The sequence below is a fragment of the Adiantum capillus-veneris genome, chromosome 23 (assembly GCF_014529385.1).
Source record: "Adiantum capillus-veneris isolate H3 chromosome 23, ASM1452938v2, whole genome shotgun sequence".
Taxonomy (NCBI): domain Eukaryota; kingdom Viridiplantae; phylum Streptophyta; class Polypodiopsida; order Polypodiales; family Pteridaceae; genus Adiantum; species Adiantum capillus-veneris.
Window position 1 is genome coordinate 87,986,014 of NC_140953.1, and position 19,159 is coordinate 88,005,172.

At 43.7% G+C, this 19,159-nt stretch overlaps 1 protein-coding gene and 1 pseudogene across 1 annotated transcript; one reads left to right on the forward strand and one right to left on the reverse strand.

Moving 5' to 3' along the window:
- Positions 1 to 324: 324 nt before the first annotated feature.
- Positions 325 to 1,083, forward strand: LOC147428125 (uncharacterized). The gene is made up of 2 exons (XM_086497167.1): positions 325 to 483; positions 592 to 1,083. The coding sequence occupies exons 1-2, from the start codon at positions 406 to 408 to the stop codon at positions 925 to 927; spliced, it is 414 nt and encodes a 137-aa protein (XP_086353293.1). The 5' UTR covers positions 325 to 405; the 3' UTR covers positions 928 to 1,083.
- An 837-nt stretch (positions 1,084 to 1,920) lies between these two features.
- LOC147428126 (uncharacterized) lies at positions 1,921 to 2,834 on the reverse strand (annotated as a pseudogene).
- Between the last annotated feature and the right edge of the window lie 16,325 nt (positions 2,835 to 19,159).

Genomic DNA, 19,159 nt, shown 5'->3' on the forward strand with positions numbered 1-19,159 from the left:
GCTCTCACATGCAGGCTGCACGGTAAGTCTGGACTTGTCCAGGACTCCACGCACCAACACTATGTATAATGTTCCTGTAGTTGCAATTATGTACTCCAAAAAGCCGTCAAGACTCATCATCAATTATGTAGGCCAAAAAGCTGTCAAAATTCATTATTGAAGTGGGCAGAGGATGCACCCTTTAGCCTAAATGTAGGCTTCAAAACTCACAACCAACGTGGGCCAGAGGATGCCCCAAAAGGATACTCTAACTCATTGCCGCTATACACTGATGACTCATGAGCATACGACTTTAGGACAGACCACAGTAGCTGCTCTATTCATTTCGCCGCTATAAAACAGAACTTTGCGGGACTCCCAGCGAGAGAGAGACTCTGTGAGAGAGAGAGAGAGAGAGAGAGAGAGATGGGGAGGCTTTCTCCAGCGATGCTGGTCGTACTGATGCTAGTGCTGAACTGCTCACGGCTGGCAAAGGTGGCAGCGGTAAGTCTGGTTTTCTGCTGAAGTGCTGAGCGCAGATGGCCGTTTAATTACGTTCGGTCTGCCCGGCGTCTGTGGTGTCTAACAGTCTCTCTCTCTCACTGCATGCAGTGTAGCGGCAACTTCTCGCTGTCCTGCCATTATGTGGAACTGATCGGAACGCACACTCTGCAAGCTTCTTGTGGCGCGCCGAACACATTCACGCAGTTTTCGACCCTGGATTTGGACGAGCACATCTTCAACATTGGGGGAGGCCTGCGGTGCCGGTCGATCGGGAACTTCTCTGCCAGCTGCCGGGACGAAACCGTGACCGACACCTACCAGAATTTCCGCTACTACCTCAATGCCCAGTGCAACACAGACTACAACATCTACATCCCTGCCTCACTCAATCTTGACGACTGCGTCACCAACAACAATGGCAAGCTCGGCTGGGCCTGCGTTTAACTACTCTTAATAGCGCTCCAATAATTATAACCCCCGTCCCCCACCTCTGAATAGAAGCTGTGTACGTATTGAAATGCCCTTTGGATCAGCGTTCCTTCTTCTCTACACAATATGGTAGGTAATTTCAACAATGTCAAAATGATTTTGGATTTTTAAGTGCCAGTGTCTCGTCCCATGAGCTCGTCTCCTACCTCATCGCTCATGGTCATAAGTGACGTGTCTCATAATAGGTCTCCATAACTTTGGAAAAAGAAAAATCCTTCAAAACATGTCCGATGCATAAGTGAAGGGAAAGTTTAGCAAATGAAAAGCCTACTACTGAAAGTGAAAAGTCAAAAGACTTTGCGTTGTCTATATATAACTAGTACGACCCTTTGAGATAACTTACCACATAAAAATCTACAATCTGAGAATGAGAGTAACTTGGTATTGACAATTATTGAAGTTTTCTTCATACAATGAGAGAGAGAGAGTAGTGTGCGAGCAGAGACATTATGTACCTCAACAATTAGAAGCGGGCATATAAAATAATATTTTATTGATTGGAAATGCAATCAATCGATTGAAAGAGAGAGAGAGAGAGTAATGTGAAAACGAAGCACAAACAGATCGTCGAAACTACCAAAATAAATTCTTGCGCTATAAGGAAATATGTCAGAAGAGAATATACATTACCTACTATATTTTTTTGTGATGCTTCAAAAAATAGTACTTTGGACAATTAAGAGGATGGCCTATCAAATTATTATATCCCTATATTGAAGTTGCTTGTTGAGCTATGATCTCTTTTTTTTTCTAATGCTAGAGCTACACTTTTGCTATTTGTCGTATGCAAAACATCGAACCTAAAATTATCATTGAACGGTTGGTATGCTACAACGTCTTTTCTCATTTTTTTTGGTGGTTTTCTCGTGTGTGTCTTTTTTCTCGCGTTGTAGTTCTTTGTCACGCCTATGTACCTTCTTCCATTTTTTGTGCATGTTATCAAGTAGACTATGTAGTTGATTTCCTCGTCTATCGCTTCCTCTTTGATGCTGGCATCTCCTGTGATGTCTCCTCCTGTGTCTGAGTTGCTTGAGTACTGTCCTCCATTTTGATCATTATGTCTGCGATGTATTCCTGCACTGCATAAGTAAGTGTTATTTGTGTTCTGATTTAGAAATGCAGTTAGCTGTAAATAGTTCTTATACTTAAGGAGTGGATGCAATGTTTACTTGTTTCTTTTTTTCTTTTTTGAATGGGTCTGTTGTTTCTCTGAAGCGTTTGTTGAATAACTCTTGATCGAAGTGCCAAGTGAAATGCTCGTCTATCAATATTGATTCATTTTCTTCGAGTCCCATCTCGACCCTAATTTTGTTTAATATCATGTCGCCGTTTTTCCTGTCAAGGTCGAGGAGTTTGTCGAGCTCTATGTTGAAGCCAAAGTGCAACATCTCGATTGCAAACAATGAAATGCCCTTTGTCTTCGTATGTAGCAATTGTAGAGCCTCTCTGTCCAGTAGTCTTTCCGTTGTTTTGTCGTATTGCAACTCGAATTTGTTAAGTATTTCTTTCTGCAGTCCGGTTGCGAACCTGACCTATTCGTCACTGTTTTGCTTCAATATCTGCTTCATTGAGTTGATGTAGCCGCGGACGTGCGAATAGTGTGGTCGTGGTTTTATGTATGAGTGTGGATGCTCCCATGCTAAATTTGCCATTCTCATTTGGCCGGAGGTAGGATAGTTTGATGAGCCGTCGTTGTTTTTTGCAGATGAAGTACTTGTTGTGTTACTTTTGAACATATCAAATAGCTGCAAGTCAGGATAAAGAATAAGCATGTTGTGAGAAGAATTTTCTATTCATTCAAACGTATTGTTTATCTTCAAGGAACATAGATTTTGGAATGTACAGACCTTGTTGGCTGCCATGTTGTAGTTGGTTTCATAAAAACCTGTACCACAAGAGCTGATATTAAGAAATTGATCTGCAAGTGAGGACAAACTTTATATGAAATGTAGTTATACAATTTTACATCACTGTACATACTCAAATATCTAAAAGAAAATCTCTCATAGGCTCAAACATGTGTGGTGTAGGAAGCGCTAGGATCCTTATGTGTCTTCTTTCACTGACTCGTGAGAACATGACATATGCAAGGCCTTGCGCAAAAACTTGTTTGATGTTGAGTATGGCCTTTTCAGCTATTGTTGCACCCTGCGATTTGTGACCCGTTATTGTATATGCTAGTATTAAAGGGAATGTATATTTGTGGTAATAATTGAAGTTGAATGCCCTAGTGGAGTGTTTTGTACGTCGAATGGTGATTTTGGTATTTGTGATCAATGTCTCTAAGCACATTGATCGCGTCTACTAGACCGTTGCAATCATGGGATATATTCTTGACCCTGCATATGGCGCCGTTTGCAACGCCAATTTCCAAGTCGAGATTTGAGGTGATCATACACTTTGCACCAACAGCGATGTTGTGTATTCATTGAAAGAGGTGTCGTTGACCCAGCTTTCTAAGAGTGGCTCATTGTCTGCATTTATTTTTAACACTATTCGGACTATGTGATTGTTGCAAACTCCTTTGCAATATGATGTCATTGTATCTTCGAGCGTCATCGTGATGTGTGCAAATGATTGTGGTATCTTTGTCCATAGTTTCCAATAGTTCTTGTTCATTTATGATGCACTCTGAAAGCGTGCTTGTTATTTCTTGTTCAGTTGGCTTTCTTTTGTCCCCTTGATTTATTGATTTTGGATAGTGTTTATTCAAGCCCGCCGTTATCTTGAATTGATAGTGCACTGTTTTTGCGACACTGCTTAGCCAAGATGCAGCTGCACTAGTTGACGCTGTCAATATGACTATCTTGTTCTGTTGTACGAACCTGGTCATCATGTATTTGATGAGGAATGAATTTATGGATCCTGGGACGCCCGTGATAATGTGGAGGCCAGATGTTCTGGTGGATGTGTCTTCAATATCTTGTGTTGTTCAGGAGTGAGTGCTGCATTTTGGACATTGGGTACGTCCTTTAGAAGTTGCAGGATGTTATGCCTACTAGTTTCTTGGTGTCATTCATCTCTACACGGCTTGAATGAATCGGATTCGCGCGGTTCAGGAAGAGCTTATGGTGGATCAAGTTCACAATGTGCCCCGTGTTCTCGTTTAAAAGCATGTTTTGTTGCGTGTAATTGTTGATGTACATCTCAAGGTCCTCCTCGTCTCTTATTAACTGTCAGATTTTGCACTCTATAGAGTAACAAGACATTGGGTTTTCTTGCGAGATCATATCGGACTCGGTTCTAAATGTTGCCTTCTATAGCAATATGTTGAAGAAGAAGCCCTCAGGTTGGTGGTCAAGGTGGTACTCGGTGAATTGTACGAGCCGGTGATTTTCTAGTACCAAGTTGTTGTAGACATCGTACATCTGGATCTTCTGAGATCCCGTGGTGTTGTTCTTGATCTTGAAATTTTTATGGTACATGCAGAACGTGTATTGCTCTAGCTGCAGTGGCCTTGCACAATACAAGTCGACTGGGTGCATAATGATCGTTTGGCTCTGTGATAACAATCTTTGTCTTAGTGAAGATGGCGATGAGTCGATATATTCCACGGCTTCACTTCTAGTGATGATCGGAATTTGCAGGCAATTTAGTGCTGCCTCTGTTGTTGAAATTGGCTTGGACATTATCGATGCTGCAATTACGTAGAGCTTGACCTTGTCTAATCCATTTAGGCCGAGGCTCACTGCATTTTCCTCTGATACGTTCAGAGGACCCATTGGCTCTGTCTTCATTGCATACTTTAGCAGGTAGTGAGATATAGATGAGTTGGTCACACGTTGGATGTTCATGTGCGCTCCCCATAGCAGCAAGATTCTCAGGTGGTATGGAACCACGTTACGGTGTTCATCTCCGGGCCGATAGTACAACCATCTTGATGTTTGTGGGTCCATTACGGGCTTGGTTGCCAATAGTTGAGGACTGAATGGAAAGCCATATTTGCATGTAGAGTGTTGAGGACTGAATGGAAATCCGTATTTGCATGCAGAGTGTTGGCCCATTACCCTACAGGTGGACTTGCATCTATAAATTTGTTTCCTTGTGAGAAGGTGATGTAAATGGTTTGAGAAATTCAAAGGAGGTTGTTCTGGGTCAGGTATGTATGCCGCTATTTCATCTGCTACCGACTCAATGTCGCCTCGAAAAACCCACAAAATCAGATGAGCATGTAGCGATCCTCGGTTTGTATCTCGTACCTTAAAAGATGATGCTCTATTTCGCCTAGCACTTTGCTCCTCCCAAAAATGTGGTTGTTCAAGAAGACGTGCAGACGCACGTGGAACAACATGACACACTCGACAAGACAACCTTTCCATGTGTAGATTCCATTGAATGAATGTGCGATATTTTCGATTACTGTAATTTCGTTCGACCTGCTTTTTGTGACTTTGTCTGCTATAAATGTCAGGAACAGATCGGGTAAGCCCCACAAGTCAACCATTGTGATGAGATCTTTGACGTTCTTTCGATGCCATGATGGAGTGCCGGGCATTGTTGACGGAATCTTGTATCTTATAATGTTTCTTACTGCATCTTGGTTGGATTCATTCCTGTGCTTCCTCTTATATGCGTTGTCAAGAGTTTTTTGGAGCAAGGGATTGCGCATTTGTACATATACATGCATGGTGCATTAAATAAATAATTGCCCATTTTTCAGAGCCAGGTGGTTACGTGGGGCCCACATGTGTACAGGTAGGACAGCATGTACATAGTTCATCGATTTTCACTATTACCAGTACCAGTGTGTTTTTTCTACAATAATGAGGAGTTGGTAGCGCGTACAACTTCTCGAGGAAGCTATCCGCGGGCCGACGACATGAGGTAAGCAGGTGCGTCAGATGGCATCGAGTGGCGTCAGGAGGGCGAACGAGGTCAATATTTGCACGCGGATGAGGACGGACACAACGTGGGTGTTTTCTTGTGAGAGTTATGCAGAAAGGTCATCATTAGGAACACTTTTTGGGGACACTTCACGTGGTGGCGAGATGCATTATTGGAAAAAAGCTGTGTGCCAGGTGTGCGAATGATGCAAAAAGGTGACAACTATGCACTGCGAGGTCAGTTTTTGGCCTGTTCGGGGTCCGTTTGAGGTCATCTAAAAGGCCAAGGGTGCCCAAATAATAAAGCTAAGTGTGGGAACTGAAAAAATAGAGAGAAGACCAGAAAAAACGTGGAGAAGAGAGGAGGAACAGCCGTAGGTGTGTTTTTTGGGTTTTTGGAGCCTATTTTGGCCGTAAACTGCTCATCCGAGGTCGGATTTGAGCACTTTGACATTGTAGACTGGGGTTTTGGGCCGTTCCGGACGCGATGGCGCTGTCCATTTTGCCAAATTCCTCACTCTTTTCCTACAGTTTTTCTGTGTAAGTTTCTCCTATGAGCGAAGTTTCTGCTCTAGTTTGTGATTGTATCTGGCTTATTTTACCCATATTGTGTGAGCTATTTGCCCCATTGGTGTTGGCCCAAGCTCAATTGTATCTAAACATCAGAAATTCTCCTCTTTTGAGCTGAGTTTTTTGGGTGTGTGTGTGTGTGTGTCTGTGTGGAGTGGGCAAGTGGATAGTCTCTCTCCTCTCACTCCAGAGGTGTGTTCCCTGTCTCGGCCAGGTGTGTTGTCTAAGCCGAGTGGTGCCCCATAGTGTGTGTGTGTGTATCATTCCAAGAGTGTGCGTTGGGTCGTTATATAGGCGTTGTGTGTGTTTTCATCCCGCTCACATTCTTTTGGCGCCCCCACGGAGGATCTTCTTCGAGTACCTTCTGCTTCGAGCTTCGGGATTACAGGTTACAGGTTACAGGTTACAGGGACAGGTACAGGTACATGTGATTCACACAGGTACAGGTAGCTGGAGTACAGTCATATACTAGCAGTGATGTCACTTGCAGTTGTTGTGGGAATGCATCACTTGGCGCCTATTTGAGCGCATTGTCTGCTGGATTGTACGTTACTTGTGGAAACTGCCATTGTACGCATTTGTGGAGCCATACTTGGTTGTATTTGGCAGTCCCAGCCATTTCTGAGACTTGGTCTGGAAGATAGTCATTTTTGAGACTTGACTATATGCGATTTGCATTAGCCTTCGTGTGAGGGTCGATAGCGTGAGGTTTTTATTGAGCTGGGGGATTCTCAAATGTGGAGATCCTTTCGGTGATACAGGTAGCTGGAGCACCCTTTTTGTGACCTCGCCATAGGCTATGTACTAGTGAGTCCTACTTGATGCTCGGGTTCTATTGTTGACAGTTTATGCACACATAGACAGTCTATATTTTGGGTTTCTACTGCTCTACTTTTAGGGAAACTCTGTCGAAATTTTCCCAAGTTATGATGGCTGGTTTTTTGGTATTTTGAGCCATTTATGCTGTTATGCTGCTGAAATTTTGGCAAAATCAGAGGTTGAGTCAGGTGTGCCTTCTTGGGAGCTTCATGGTTGGCTTTAATGGATGATCAAAATAGCCCTCAGTTCACTCCTTTTCATTTAACTCAAAGAATTCAGATTAATGTTCATGTGTCCAGGAAGATCTTTTTCTAGCAGCACATAGTCTTTATGTTTGGGCCAAGAAGATTGAGAGAGATCCTGGAATGTCCTTTGCCTGTTGTCATTCCGATGATTAACTATGAAAACTCATTTGATGTGCATGTGTTTGTCCTTATCTAAAGTTGAGCTCCATTGAAGTTTCTGGGGATTGGGTAGTGAAAAGTTTTGGGTTCTTGCACGTGTGTTCGAAGGGGTTCTCAAAGCATCATAATTTGGGTAGCCATGGCTTTCTCTTATCCGGAGTTTCATGGAAGAAGTGATGAAGATGTGGAAGAATTTTTGGAAAAGATGGAGGTTGCCTGCATTAGCAACCAAATTCATGACCCTACGCAAATGTTACGCCTTCTCCAAATTTGTTTGAAGAGTGATGCACGAGTTTGGTCTAAAGCATTTGAAGAGGAGTTGCGTGTGGCTGATCCACCTGTAAGGTTGAGTTGGGACAATCTACGACATGGGTTGGAAGTGGAGTTTGTGAAGATAGAAGATCCTGACAAGGTGTGGCAAGAAGTACAGGATTTGGTGCAAAAGGAAGGTGAGCCAGTAGATGCGTACATACGTAAGTTTTCATTGGCATGGGAGCGAATGTGCAAGGCTTTAGCACCACAAGTACCCCCGCCTGACATGATGAAGAAGGAGAGGTTCTTGGCTGGTCTTTGGGAGAATATACGTTGGAGAGTGGAGCTAAAGAAGCCTAGGACATATGAGCATGCACTAGAGGTAGCAAGGAACAAAGAGTGGAAGCTGAGGAAAATGAGCCAATTAGGGGTGGAGTCTTTGCCAATGAGGTCTGAATTTCAGCCTATGGACTCTTTACAAGGTCGTATGTCAGGGGTTCATCATGAACCAGTGGTTCCTGTTACTACTTAGGTTATGCCAGCAGTGGTCACTACAGCAGTGCAAGATGATGGCCTAAGGCAAGACATGAGGCAAGTGGTTGATTTGATGAAGAATCTCAGCCTAAACATGCTAGGTCAAGTGGGAAATAATCGAGGTCGAGGGCGGTTTGCAAATCACCCAGGAGGTGAAGAAAGGCCTAGGAATGGTGTTGGACAAAGCAATGGTAGGTTTTGGAGGCAGACGCCCACATGTTATAATTGTGGAGAGTTGGGTCACATCAGCCCGCAATGTGATAAGCCACCAAGGATGGGGGGAGACATGTATCCATTGCCAAGACAGGTGCTAACTAGGTCAAATGATTATGGCATCGAAATTAAGGGAGACGAAGGAACCAGCGGATTAACCCAGGAGGAAAAGGGAAAGACAAAAGTGCTAAGTGTAGTCACCTTGGAGAAGGCATCAAAGCTAGAGGATACATTAGTGATGCCTATTGGGAAGAGGACCACAGAGGATAAGGAAGGAAGAAGTGCCCCAGGTCCTAGTAAGAAGAAAGGAAAGAGCCATGAAGGCGAGGATGTCAAGGCCAAGAGGAAAAGGAGAGCTCGTGGAAAGTTTCATGTTTCAGATTTTCCACTAGGGGATGGGCAATTAAGCTATGACTTGAAGGAGGATCTGACGAGCAGGAAGGCAGATGTTACTTTTGGGCAGCTTATAGAGATGGTGCCTAAGCTAAAGCGACAGTGGAAGAGGATGGTTAACCCAATGGAGAAAGAGCCAGAGAGAGGTTCAGTAAAGGTGTTGGCAATGGATGACCTACCAGACATTTGTCCAATAGTAGATGTGTGGCATAAAAGGAAAAATTTGGGACAAGGTTATGTGGATGGCGGAGCCCAAATATGCATCATAACACACTCATGTGTTGAGAAGATGGGTCTCACAGTGGCTGGGGTGTCAGGTTTTCGGATCAGATTGGAAAACCATCAAAAAGTAAAATGCTTGGGTGTTGTAAAGATCTTAGAAGTGGAGGCATATGAAGCAAAGGCAATGGTTGATTTTCGTGTGATGCCAGCAGGGTTGGGAGCATATCCTATTATACTGGGCAGACCATGGTTACGTGCAGTGGGAGCTATTCAAGATTGGCGACATGGTACGATTAGCCTCTATGGAAAGACAGGTACCAAGAAGCTTTATAATATGGACACAAGGAAACGATTAGAGGAGCTTTATGAAGATGAGGATGAGTCTAGTGATGAAGACTCTTCCACGGTGACAGATGAGGACAGTGATAACACTACCAGCAGTGATGAGGATGCTGATGTTGCATTTCTTTTGATGGACAAAGAAATCCAGGAGTCTGGTTTAGTCGCATTTGCAAATGAAGTTGAGGATGAAAGTGAAGGGACTTATGAAGTGATTGAAGGGCTGATGCAAACCAAGGTTGAGTTGTCAAAGAAGCAGGAATTAATGACGCAAATGATTAGTGGAGACCTCTCAGCTATGGAGAAGGATATATTTTTGCATATGTTGGCTAGTTTTCCTGATTTGTTCATTACTTCATATGAAGAGATCAGAGGGTTCAAGGGTGAAGAGATGCATATAGAGCTGAAAGAAGGTGCTAAGCCAGTGCGGCAAAGGCTAAGAAGGATGGGTCAAGAGAAAATGGAAGCCTTGCGAGAAGAGGTGGACAAGTTGTTGAAGGCAGGGTTCATAGTCCTTGTGGAGACCACAGAATGGGTGAGTCCAGTAGTAGTCAGTCCAAAGAAGGATGGGAAGTGGAGGATTTGTGTAGATTTTAAACCCTTAAATGCAGCCACTAAGAAGAACCCATATCCTCTTCCATTCATCGATCAGATCTTGGATTCAGTGGCAGGTTATGAGAGGTACAGTGTGTGTGATGGTTTTTCAGGCTATTTTCAATTGAAGATTGCTCTTAAAGACCGCACAAAGACAACTTTTGTTACGCCATGGGGCTGCTATTGCTACATAGTATTGCCATTTGGGTTGTCAAATGGACCTTCCTTCTATCAAGAGAGAGAAAATTGGGTGTTGGAACCATTCATTGGTAGTTGTGTTAAAGCTTTTATGGATGACTTCTGTGTTTATAGCAGTAGGGCTGAACACCATGAGAAGCTACAGATGGTATTGGCTCGATATGATGAATGTGGAGGACAACTAAATCCAAAGAAATGTCATCTAGCACAACCAAGGGTGAAGTTATTGGGCCATATGGTGTCAGAAAATGGCATTGAGGCTGATCCAGATAAGGTGAAGTCTATTATTCTTCTTCCATCACCTATGAGTACGAAGCAATTGGCAACCTTTATACACAAAGTGAAGTACATGGCAAGGTTTATTCCATTGTCTTCTCAGATTCTTTATCCATTACAGCAAGTGGCAAAGCATGATCCATTGCAATGGGATGACAAGTGTGAAGAAGTGTTTCAAGAGGTGAAAGAGGTGTTAGGGGGGTTGTCAGCCATGCAGGCTCCTGATTAGGAGAAATTTTTTTATGTAAATCCATCAGTAGGGGATGATGCCATTGGAGCCATGCTATTGCAAAAGGGGAAGGGCATCCATTATATGAGGCCAGTGTATTGTGCAAGCCGAGTGAAGTTGGTAGCGGAGAGAAAGTTATCGGAAGTAGAGCTAGTGATGGCCAATGTAATATTTGCTTGTCGACGATTTCGTCATTACTTGCTACCACGGCCTTTTGTTTTCTTGACAGCTTATGCCTTTTTGCCACAGTTAATTAATGGTACTAACATGTCAAATGTGGTGAAGAAATGGGTAATTGAGCTGCAAGAGTTTGAGTTCTCTTTTCTAGTGGAAGATAGTACAAGGGCTACCCTAGCTGATTTGTGGACCTACAAAGAGAATCCCCTTATTGTTAAGGAAGAGGTGGTGAGAACGGTAGTTGAAGAAGTGCCACAGATCAGCCATGCACATGTGTTGTTCTTTGATGGTTCATACAGAAAGAGCCACGATGCAGCTTCAGGGGGTATAGCACTTTATGATCCAGAGGGGAAGCTAGTATGCAAGAGAGGGTTCAAATTGGATGCGCATAGTAACAATGAGGCTGAATATGCTACATTGGAAGCCGGATTACACATTTGTTTGAAGCATGGGGTTCGAAGGTTGAGCATAAAAGGTGATGCCTTGTTAGTGGTGAAGCAAGTGCTGGGTGTGTGGAAGAGCAAGAACACCTCATTGAAGGAAATGTGCTTTAGAATTAAAGGCCTGTTAAAAAAGTTTGAAGCATGGAGCATCAAACACATTGAACGTACTCTAAATGGAGAGGCACATGAAGCAGCTCAAGGCATGATTGGGGAGCTATTCGTGTTGAGGACCAATTTACCTCTTTATCATGGCCGGGAAGTTTGGCTCAAGAAGAGGAGTTTTTGCTAACAGGAATCATTCCAAAGGAGATTCAGAAGTCTAAGAAGTATGGCTTTGTGCGTAGAGCATACAGGTACAAATTGATTGGTGATGTCTTATACATGAAAGGGGCTGATCTCGTGTTGAGACGTGTACCTTGGCGGGAGGAGCTTTACAGAGTGTTGGAAGAGAATCATGAAGGCGCATGTGGTGGCCATTTTGCTCTAAAGATCACCTTGCATAAGATTTTGCAAGAGGGGTATGTATGGCCTAGTTTGCACAAGGATGTTCACCATTGGTGTAGGTCTTGCAATAGGTGTCAAGCATTTGGGAAGAGAGTGTTGAAGCCAGAGCTACGAAAAACCATTATGGCGTTTGATGTGTTTGAAAAGTGGGGGATTGATGCAATAGGCCCGTTACCTATCACAAGCAGGGAAAAAGCTATATTTTGACGGCAGTGGACTATCTTTCTAGATGGGCAGAGGCTATAGCAGTAAAACAGATCACTGCAAAGGATGTGGCAAAATTTGCGTATGATGAAATATGTTGCAAGTTTGGGGTGCCATTAGAGCTACTTTCAGATAAGGGGCCAGGATTTAGAGCTAAACTGCTAGACTTCTTATGCACAAAGATGAAGATTAGGCACCAGCATACCACTCCTTATTACCCGCAGTGTAATGGCTTAAATGAAAGATTCAATGGTGAGTTGGTACAAATTCTTTCTAAAGTAACAGAGCACCAAGGAAAGAATTGGGATTTGGAATTGCCTAGTGCATTATGGGCTTACCGTACTTCGGTGAAGACAGGTACAGGGTTTACTCCATTTCATTTGGTGTATGGAAAGGAAGCACTACTGCCTATGGAGGTAGAGTTGCTTGCGGTCAAGATGTTAGAGAAGTTGCTTGGGTCGCCTAGTGATGCATTCAAAGAGAGGCTCTTGCAGTTACACGAGGTCCAGTTGGATAGGATGAGCGCATTGGAGCATTATGGGCAGATGCAGGATAAGGCTTTGGCAAAGATAAATGAAAAGGTCAAAAGTAAGGGTATCAAGAAGCATGACTTGGTTTTGCGCTACAATAGTAAGTTGGACAACACCTTCCAAAAGAAGTTTCAAATTAAGTGGGAAGGCCCTTTCAAGGTAGTGGAGTGTTTTCCAAATGGCACATATCAGCTGGCTAACCTAGATGGTGTTCTACATAAGTCAAGGGTAAATGGATTGCGTCTTAAATTATATCATGCCAGGTTAATGATGGTGGAGCAAGATGAGTTGTCTGTGGAGCAAGCAATGTTGGTGAAGGATGAGGAGACTTGTGATGCGGCGAGTCTCATATCTCTCTTTGCTACTGCTGATCATGAATGATCTAGCAGGCTAGGGGATGGGCAAATTATGTCAGGAGTTTTTTGGAGCAAGGGATTGCGCATTTGTACATATACATGCATGGTGCATCAAATAAATAATTGCCCATTTTTCAGAGCCAGGTGGTTACGTGGGGCCCACATGTGTACAGGTAGGACAGCATGTACATAGTTCATCGATTTTCACTATTACCAATACCAGTGTGTTTTTTCTACAATAATGAGGAGTTGGTAGCGCGTACAACTTCTCGAGGAAGCTATCCGCGGGCCGACGACATGAGGTAAGCAGGTGCGTCAGATGGCATCGAGTGGCGTCAGGAGGGCGAACGAGGTCAATATTTGCACGCGGATGAGGACGGACACAATGTGGGTGTTTTCTTGTGAGAGTTATGCAGAAAGGTCATCATTAGGACCATTTTTTGGGGCCACTTCACGTGGTGGCGAGATGCATTATTGGAAAAAAGTTGAGTGCCAGGTGTGCGAATGATGCAAAAAGGTTACAACTATGCACTGCGAGGTCAATTTTTGGCCTGTTCGGGGTCCGTTTGAGGTCATCTAAAAGGCCAAGGGTGCCCAACTAATAAAGCTAAGTGTGGAAACTGAGAAAATAGAGAGAAGACCAGAAAAAACGTGGAGAAGAGAGGAGGAACAGCCGCAGGTGTGTTTTTTGGGTTTTTGGAGCCTGTTTTGGCCGTAAACTGCTCATCCGAGGTCGGATTTGAGCACTTTGACATTGTAGACTGGGGTTTTGGGCCGTTCCGGATGCGATGGTGCTGTCCATTTTGCCAAATTCCTCACTCTTTTCCTGCTTTTTTTCTGTGTAAGTTTCTCCTATGAGGAAAGTTTCTGCTCTAGTTTGTGATTGTATCTGGCTTATTTTACCCATATTGTGTGAGCTATTTGCCCCATTGGTGTTGGCCCAAGCTCAATTGTATCTAAACATCAGAAATTCTCCTCTTTTGAGCTGAGTTTTTTGGGTGTGTGTGTGTGTGTGTGTGTCTGTGTGGAGTGGGCAAGTGGATAGTCTCTCTCCTCTCACTCCAGAGGTGTGTTCCCTGTCTCGGCCAGGTGTGTTTTCTAAGCCGAGTGGTGCCCCATAGTGTGTGTGTGTATCATTCCAAGAGTGTGTGTCGGGTCGTTATATAGGCGCTGTGTGTGTTTTCATCCCGCTCACAGCGTCTATGTCACGTTGCAACATCGGCGTGTTTGTAGAATTGGAAATCATGATTGCTCTCTTGAGTTGGTGCATGATGAGTAGGTATGGCTTGTACAAGGTATACACAGAGAACAACATGTTGATCCTCATCCTGATATAGCCGTGTCTCCTTTGTAGTTTCCGCGCCCGAGCGGGAATTAAAAAGGGAACACGGCTTTTTCTATTGTCACTGTCTTTGGCGTCTGAGTGGCTAGCAGGCATCCTATTGTACCTGAAGATTGGCGTACGCTCAATGAGGCCTGAGCCCTAACGGAGCTTTACTTAGCTTAAGTCGTGAGAGTCTGTTCTGTTATAGGCCCTTCTTCTTGAGGTGGCGTACGTGTTTTCAAGAATGCTCATCTCACATTGCACTTCTGCTTCCTCCATCAATGCAAAAGGCTCCATTTCTGAGTGGCTTGTTATGATTAACATAACAACGTCCAGTGTCAGCACACACAATGTTTTTTTTTTGTGGGGTTGTTCTGCCACAGTCTTATGCATCTTAATAGCTGGATTAGGGAGTAAGTTGTAGGCCAAAATGTCTAATAAGTGCGAGGATGCGAACTGCTTTGACAGTTGCTGTATATTTGTTTTTTTTTTCCAATAGATCAGAGGTTCATCAATCAAGTATCTTTTTTCAAGTACGCCGTATGCTACAGCGTTCGCAGAGCTTATGATGTTTAAAGAAATGTCAATTATACTGAGGAGCTGAGTGTGAAGCTGGTTGGATTCCATGATACGTCGGACACAGTCTGGTAGCAGTACTACTACGCTTTTGGTCCTGACGTCTCTGCCATAGCCGGAGCAACATGACCAATGTATCGATACTCCTTCCTTCTTGACAACGTTCAAGAATGTCATGCTAGCTAGATTAACACGAGCATTGTCTAATATTTTCTTTCCGAGGTGAGTTTTTGAGAATGAGGAAGTTCCACAACCGGCACAAATTGTAAAGCTTTTGGATGCAGCGAGACACCGATGTTGCCAACATCATGATAGAATGTCGATTCCAGTCCACGAACTTGCAGCTGCACTCAGACTCTCTTTCCTCTTTTTCTTGTTCGTGGTTTTTCTACTTGCCTCTTTCTTTTTTGAGTGAGTTTGTCCATCACCATGCTTGGGATCTGAAAGCATTAATTACGATATGAAACATCCTATCCATTAGAGTTTCTTAATTTTGGTTTGGATTTTCAATGATACAGGAAATGTAGTACGTGCTCGCATGCCATTGCTTAGAGAAAAAAAACCATATGCAAGTATGGTGGGGAGGTGGCACCATCCTTACCCAAGTTTTATAAACCATAGGGAATGTGCCATTCCTCGATCACCTTTTTTCACCTCCATTGTTGGAGGGATACCTTTCCATCATTTGGAGTTTGTATATTTATGTGTGTTCCATTAGTTTTTCTATAAAATAAAGTAGATAGCATTAGGACGTCCACTTTAGTCTTATATATAGTGCATTTATCACTTGATTGTTCTTGCTTCGTGGATGGGGGATGGAGTTGCTCTGCTCATGTTTTTATGAGACTTGGTGTGTGAGTAGATATCAAGCGGAAGAAATGGACGAGGATGCTGGGTGTAATGTTTCCAAGCAATGTCGATGCCTATGATGAGGAAGAACTGATGCATGAAGTCGGATGCAGTGCTGATCATGCCCCATGTGATGGGGAGCTGTTGGCTTGCGAGGTAGAGGTAAATCTTGAAGATTGCTGGGGTGGGGACTGTCAAGATCCTCAGGAGGCGACAGAGTTTCCTGGCATGCTCAATTGTGAAGAAGAAAAGTGTGGGATAGTTGAGCATCCCACGAGTGCAGAACATGCCAGACATAAATATGCACCTAACGAAGAGGGAATGCAACTAAATGGGATGCTTGAGTAGACTTGGGATAGTCAAGGGCTAATGTTTCAAATAGGCCTGAGAGAGTTTAGCTGGATGTTGAGGGTAGTTGGTCGATGGGTTCCCCCTTGTCAAAGAGGGTTGTTCACCGAGCGAGAGCACAACATGAGTGCACATGAGAATAGCCAGCGTAATAGAGACCAGATCACTCTACGACCGGACAATGTAATGAAAAGGGTGGCATAATTTTTTATGGTTTTTGCATGAACCACATCGTGAGAATGTAGGTTCTGGTCAGCGTTAGCCTATGTTTCATTCGAGTTGTTTCGTTTGGCTAGTGGCTTGGGTTGGATCCATGACCATGGAATGCGAAGTTGAATATGACGAATGGATTACTTGGCAAGCGATCATGCTTGTGCTTGTGGTGGTTAAAAGATATGGGCTAAGAAGGAATCATAGCCCGCAAGGCAGCGAGGCGACGTATACCTCAAGAATGCGGAAATGGAAGTCGAGCAACTTCATCTTGCTAGTTGCTTGGACTGGCTTTAGAGCAGCAGATGACTATGGATATGTGCATGTATGTGGCAATGGACATAACGACAATGTTTTAGGATGAGGTGTATTGTTCTTGGGATGAGGTAGGTGCACTCAATGAGGACATTGAGCTTTTTTGGGGGAGGGGTGAGTGTTACAGATCCCCTTTTTGGTGAACACTTCGGGACCCTCCACTACCTCCAGGACCATTGATGCGAACAAGACTTTGTGTCTTGAGGCCTCGAGGGCACGAGACGACGAGAGGCCTCTATGGGAAATAATAATCCACATCATCATCCAGTCATCATTCCACTAGGCACACAACGGATTGCACTCCCATGAATCTCCCGTGAACCGCCTTATAACTGCAAGCACCTGTATATTTGAACCACCTCACGGTAGCTAATACAGTCACGTTCATTGCCTTCTTGCCTATCACCTTCTTACGTGCTTCAGGCTTAATAACCTCTCTCTCTCTCTCTCTCTCTCTCTCTCTCTCTCTCTCTCTCTCTCTCTCTCTCTCTCTCTCTCTCTCTCTCTATCTGGGTGTTCTGACTGGCACAAATCCTGACCAGCACTCCTTAAGTGTGCGGCGTTGGTCTGTCCATTGATTTAGGCCCCTTTCTTTTTGCGACACTAACAACACCCTATTCTTACATGGTTCTTGAAGCAAAAGGTAGGCAGGTATCACAAGTCCTCTGTCCCACAGAATTATCTAGAAGTGTGGTTTACCAATTTCACTGAATGCTCCTATCTCTTGCCCCGCCCAACAACGGTTGTGTGAGTGTACGGTGGTTTACTACTTTGACTGAATGCTCCTATCTCTTGTCCCGCCCAACAGAGGTCATGTGAGTGTACGGTTATGCTTCAGATATTTTCTATACCCATATCAAATCCTAGTTTCCATTATCTCCATTGCACTGGCTTTGGATCCTCAACACACACGGAAAGATATGGCAAAGAAAAAGCCTTAGCTGCCCAACATGTCTAGCGGATCGTTCCGCTAGCATCTCGCATCCTCGAAACCGTTCAACTGAACTGCCAATTAGGGGTGTAGTTAGAGATATGCCAAGAGTTGGCTGTTTCTAGTTACCTCTTTTTATGACTTGTTGTTGCTGTCGTCATATCTTACACATGGATTTGTAATACTTGCTTTGCAGTGGGTGTTCTTTTGCAGTATTCCTTTCTGTCTCTAAGGAGGGCTTCACTCGGTGACTTCACGGTCGCCCTCCAAACAATCAAAATGAGGTAAAGCTTGAAGATAGTTTTATTCTCGATTAATTTCTCTCTGCCTCTAGTTGGGTGGGCGCTGGTTCTTTGTTTTTGTTGCCCCTTGTGTACAACACATGTGCTGCTACTTGCATCACATTATTACCTGCAAAGCTTCTCTACTGCAATTTATTATAAAACCATGAGTCAAAGTTGCTTATGAGAAGTGGCCTAGTGTGATAACGAGAGTTCCAATGTGGCACAAGAACAGGCTGGAATGTATAGTCAACCTATGGGTTTGCCTCAACAGCCCCGCACATAGAATAGGTTAGGCCTCAGGCCACAACCCTTGGGCCTTCTCTCTCTTAGCCTCGCGCATGCACAAGTACTCTTCTCTCTCTAACCTCTGTTGACAGTGCATGTCTCACCTCTGTTGGCTCCTACTCCCCTATCTGAATGTAGATACACCTCTCTCTCTCTCTCTCTCTCTCTCTCTCTCTCTCTCTCTCTCTCTCTCTCTCTCTCTCTCACACACACACACACACACACACACACACACACACACACACACACACACACACACACACTCAGGGGGTTCACTATGTGTAAAACTACCATATCACGCGCGTTCAAGACATGTTTTGTAAAACCCCTTATCTATGAATTTTGTTAAGAATATAATGTACCCTTTTCTTTTAAAATTTGTAAGTTTTTTTCAAATTTAAAAAAATCATGCCCTTCTATATATATATTTCTGTAAGTTTCAAGAACTTTAAATACCCTTCTGTTGAACTCACGTGATAGGTTACATTTTTATTAGGTGACCTCCCCGGGCACACACACACACGCACACACACACACACACAAGCACGCACACACCAAGGATTTCAAAATGACCTAATCACACTATAATTTCAGGTTAATAACAATAGAAATGCAAAATAACAAATATTATGTTAATTGACATTCATCTTTTTTGACCTCCAGGGAGACCTGGAGACCGGCTCGTAACCCGCCGGGAAAGTTAGTTGGCTCGCCGGGCCCGCCGGGTAAAGCTATTTACCCGCTGGGCCCGCCGTGGCTATATAAAGGCGACGCCGGTGCTTGTCTTTTTCACAAAAGAGGTACATTGAAAAGTCTTCACCAAACTTTCTGGCAGCTTTCCACATTCTCAAAGCAGTGTAGCAGTAATTTTTTAAACCCTTCCTTATTTTATTGATGTTTTTTTGAGTTTTTTGCGTTAAAATTTAAAGGTATAAAATTTCTTTTATCAAATCATCGTACGTGGATGCACTGGCACATGGTTGCA

Excerpts from the sequence above, each read along its gene's own strand:
- LOC147428125 (XM_086497167.1), top strand. The coding sequence starts at position 406 with ATGGGGAGGCTTTCTCCAGCGATGCTGGTCGTACTGATGCTAGTGCTG. Across the intron at positions 484-591 it reads GGCTGGCAAAGGTGGCAGCG|TGTAGCGGCAACTTCTCGCT; the intron begins GTAAGTCTGGTT and ends CACTGCATGCAG.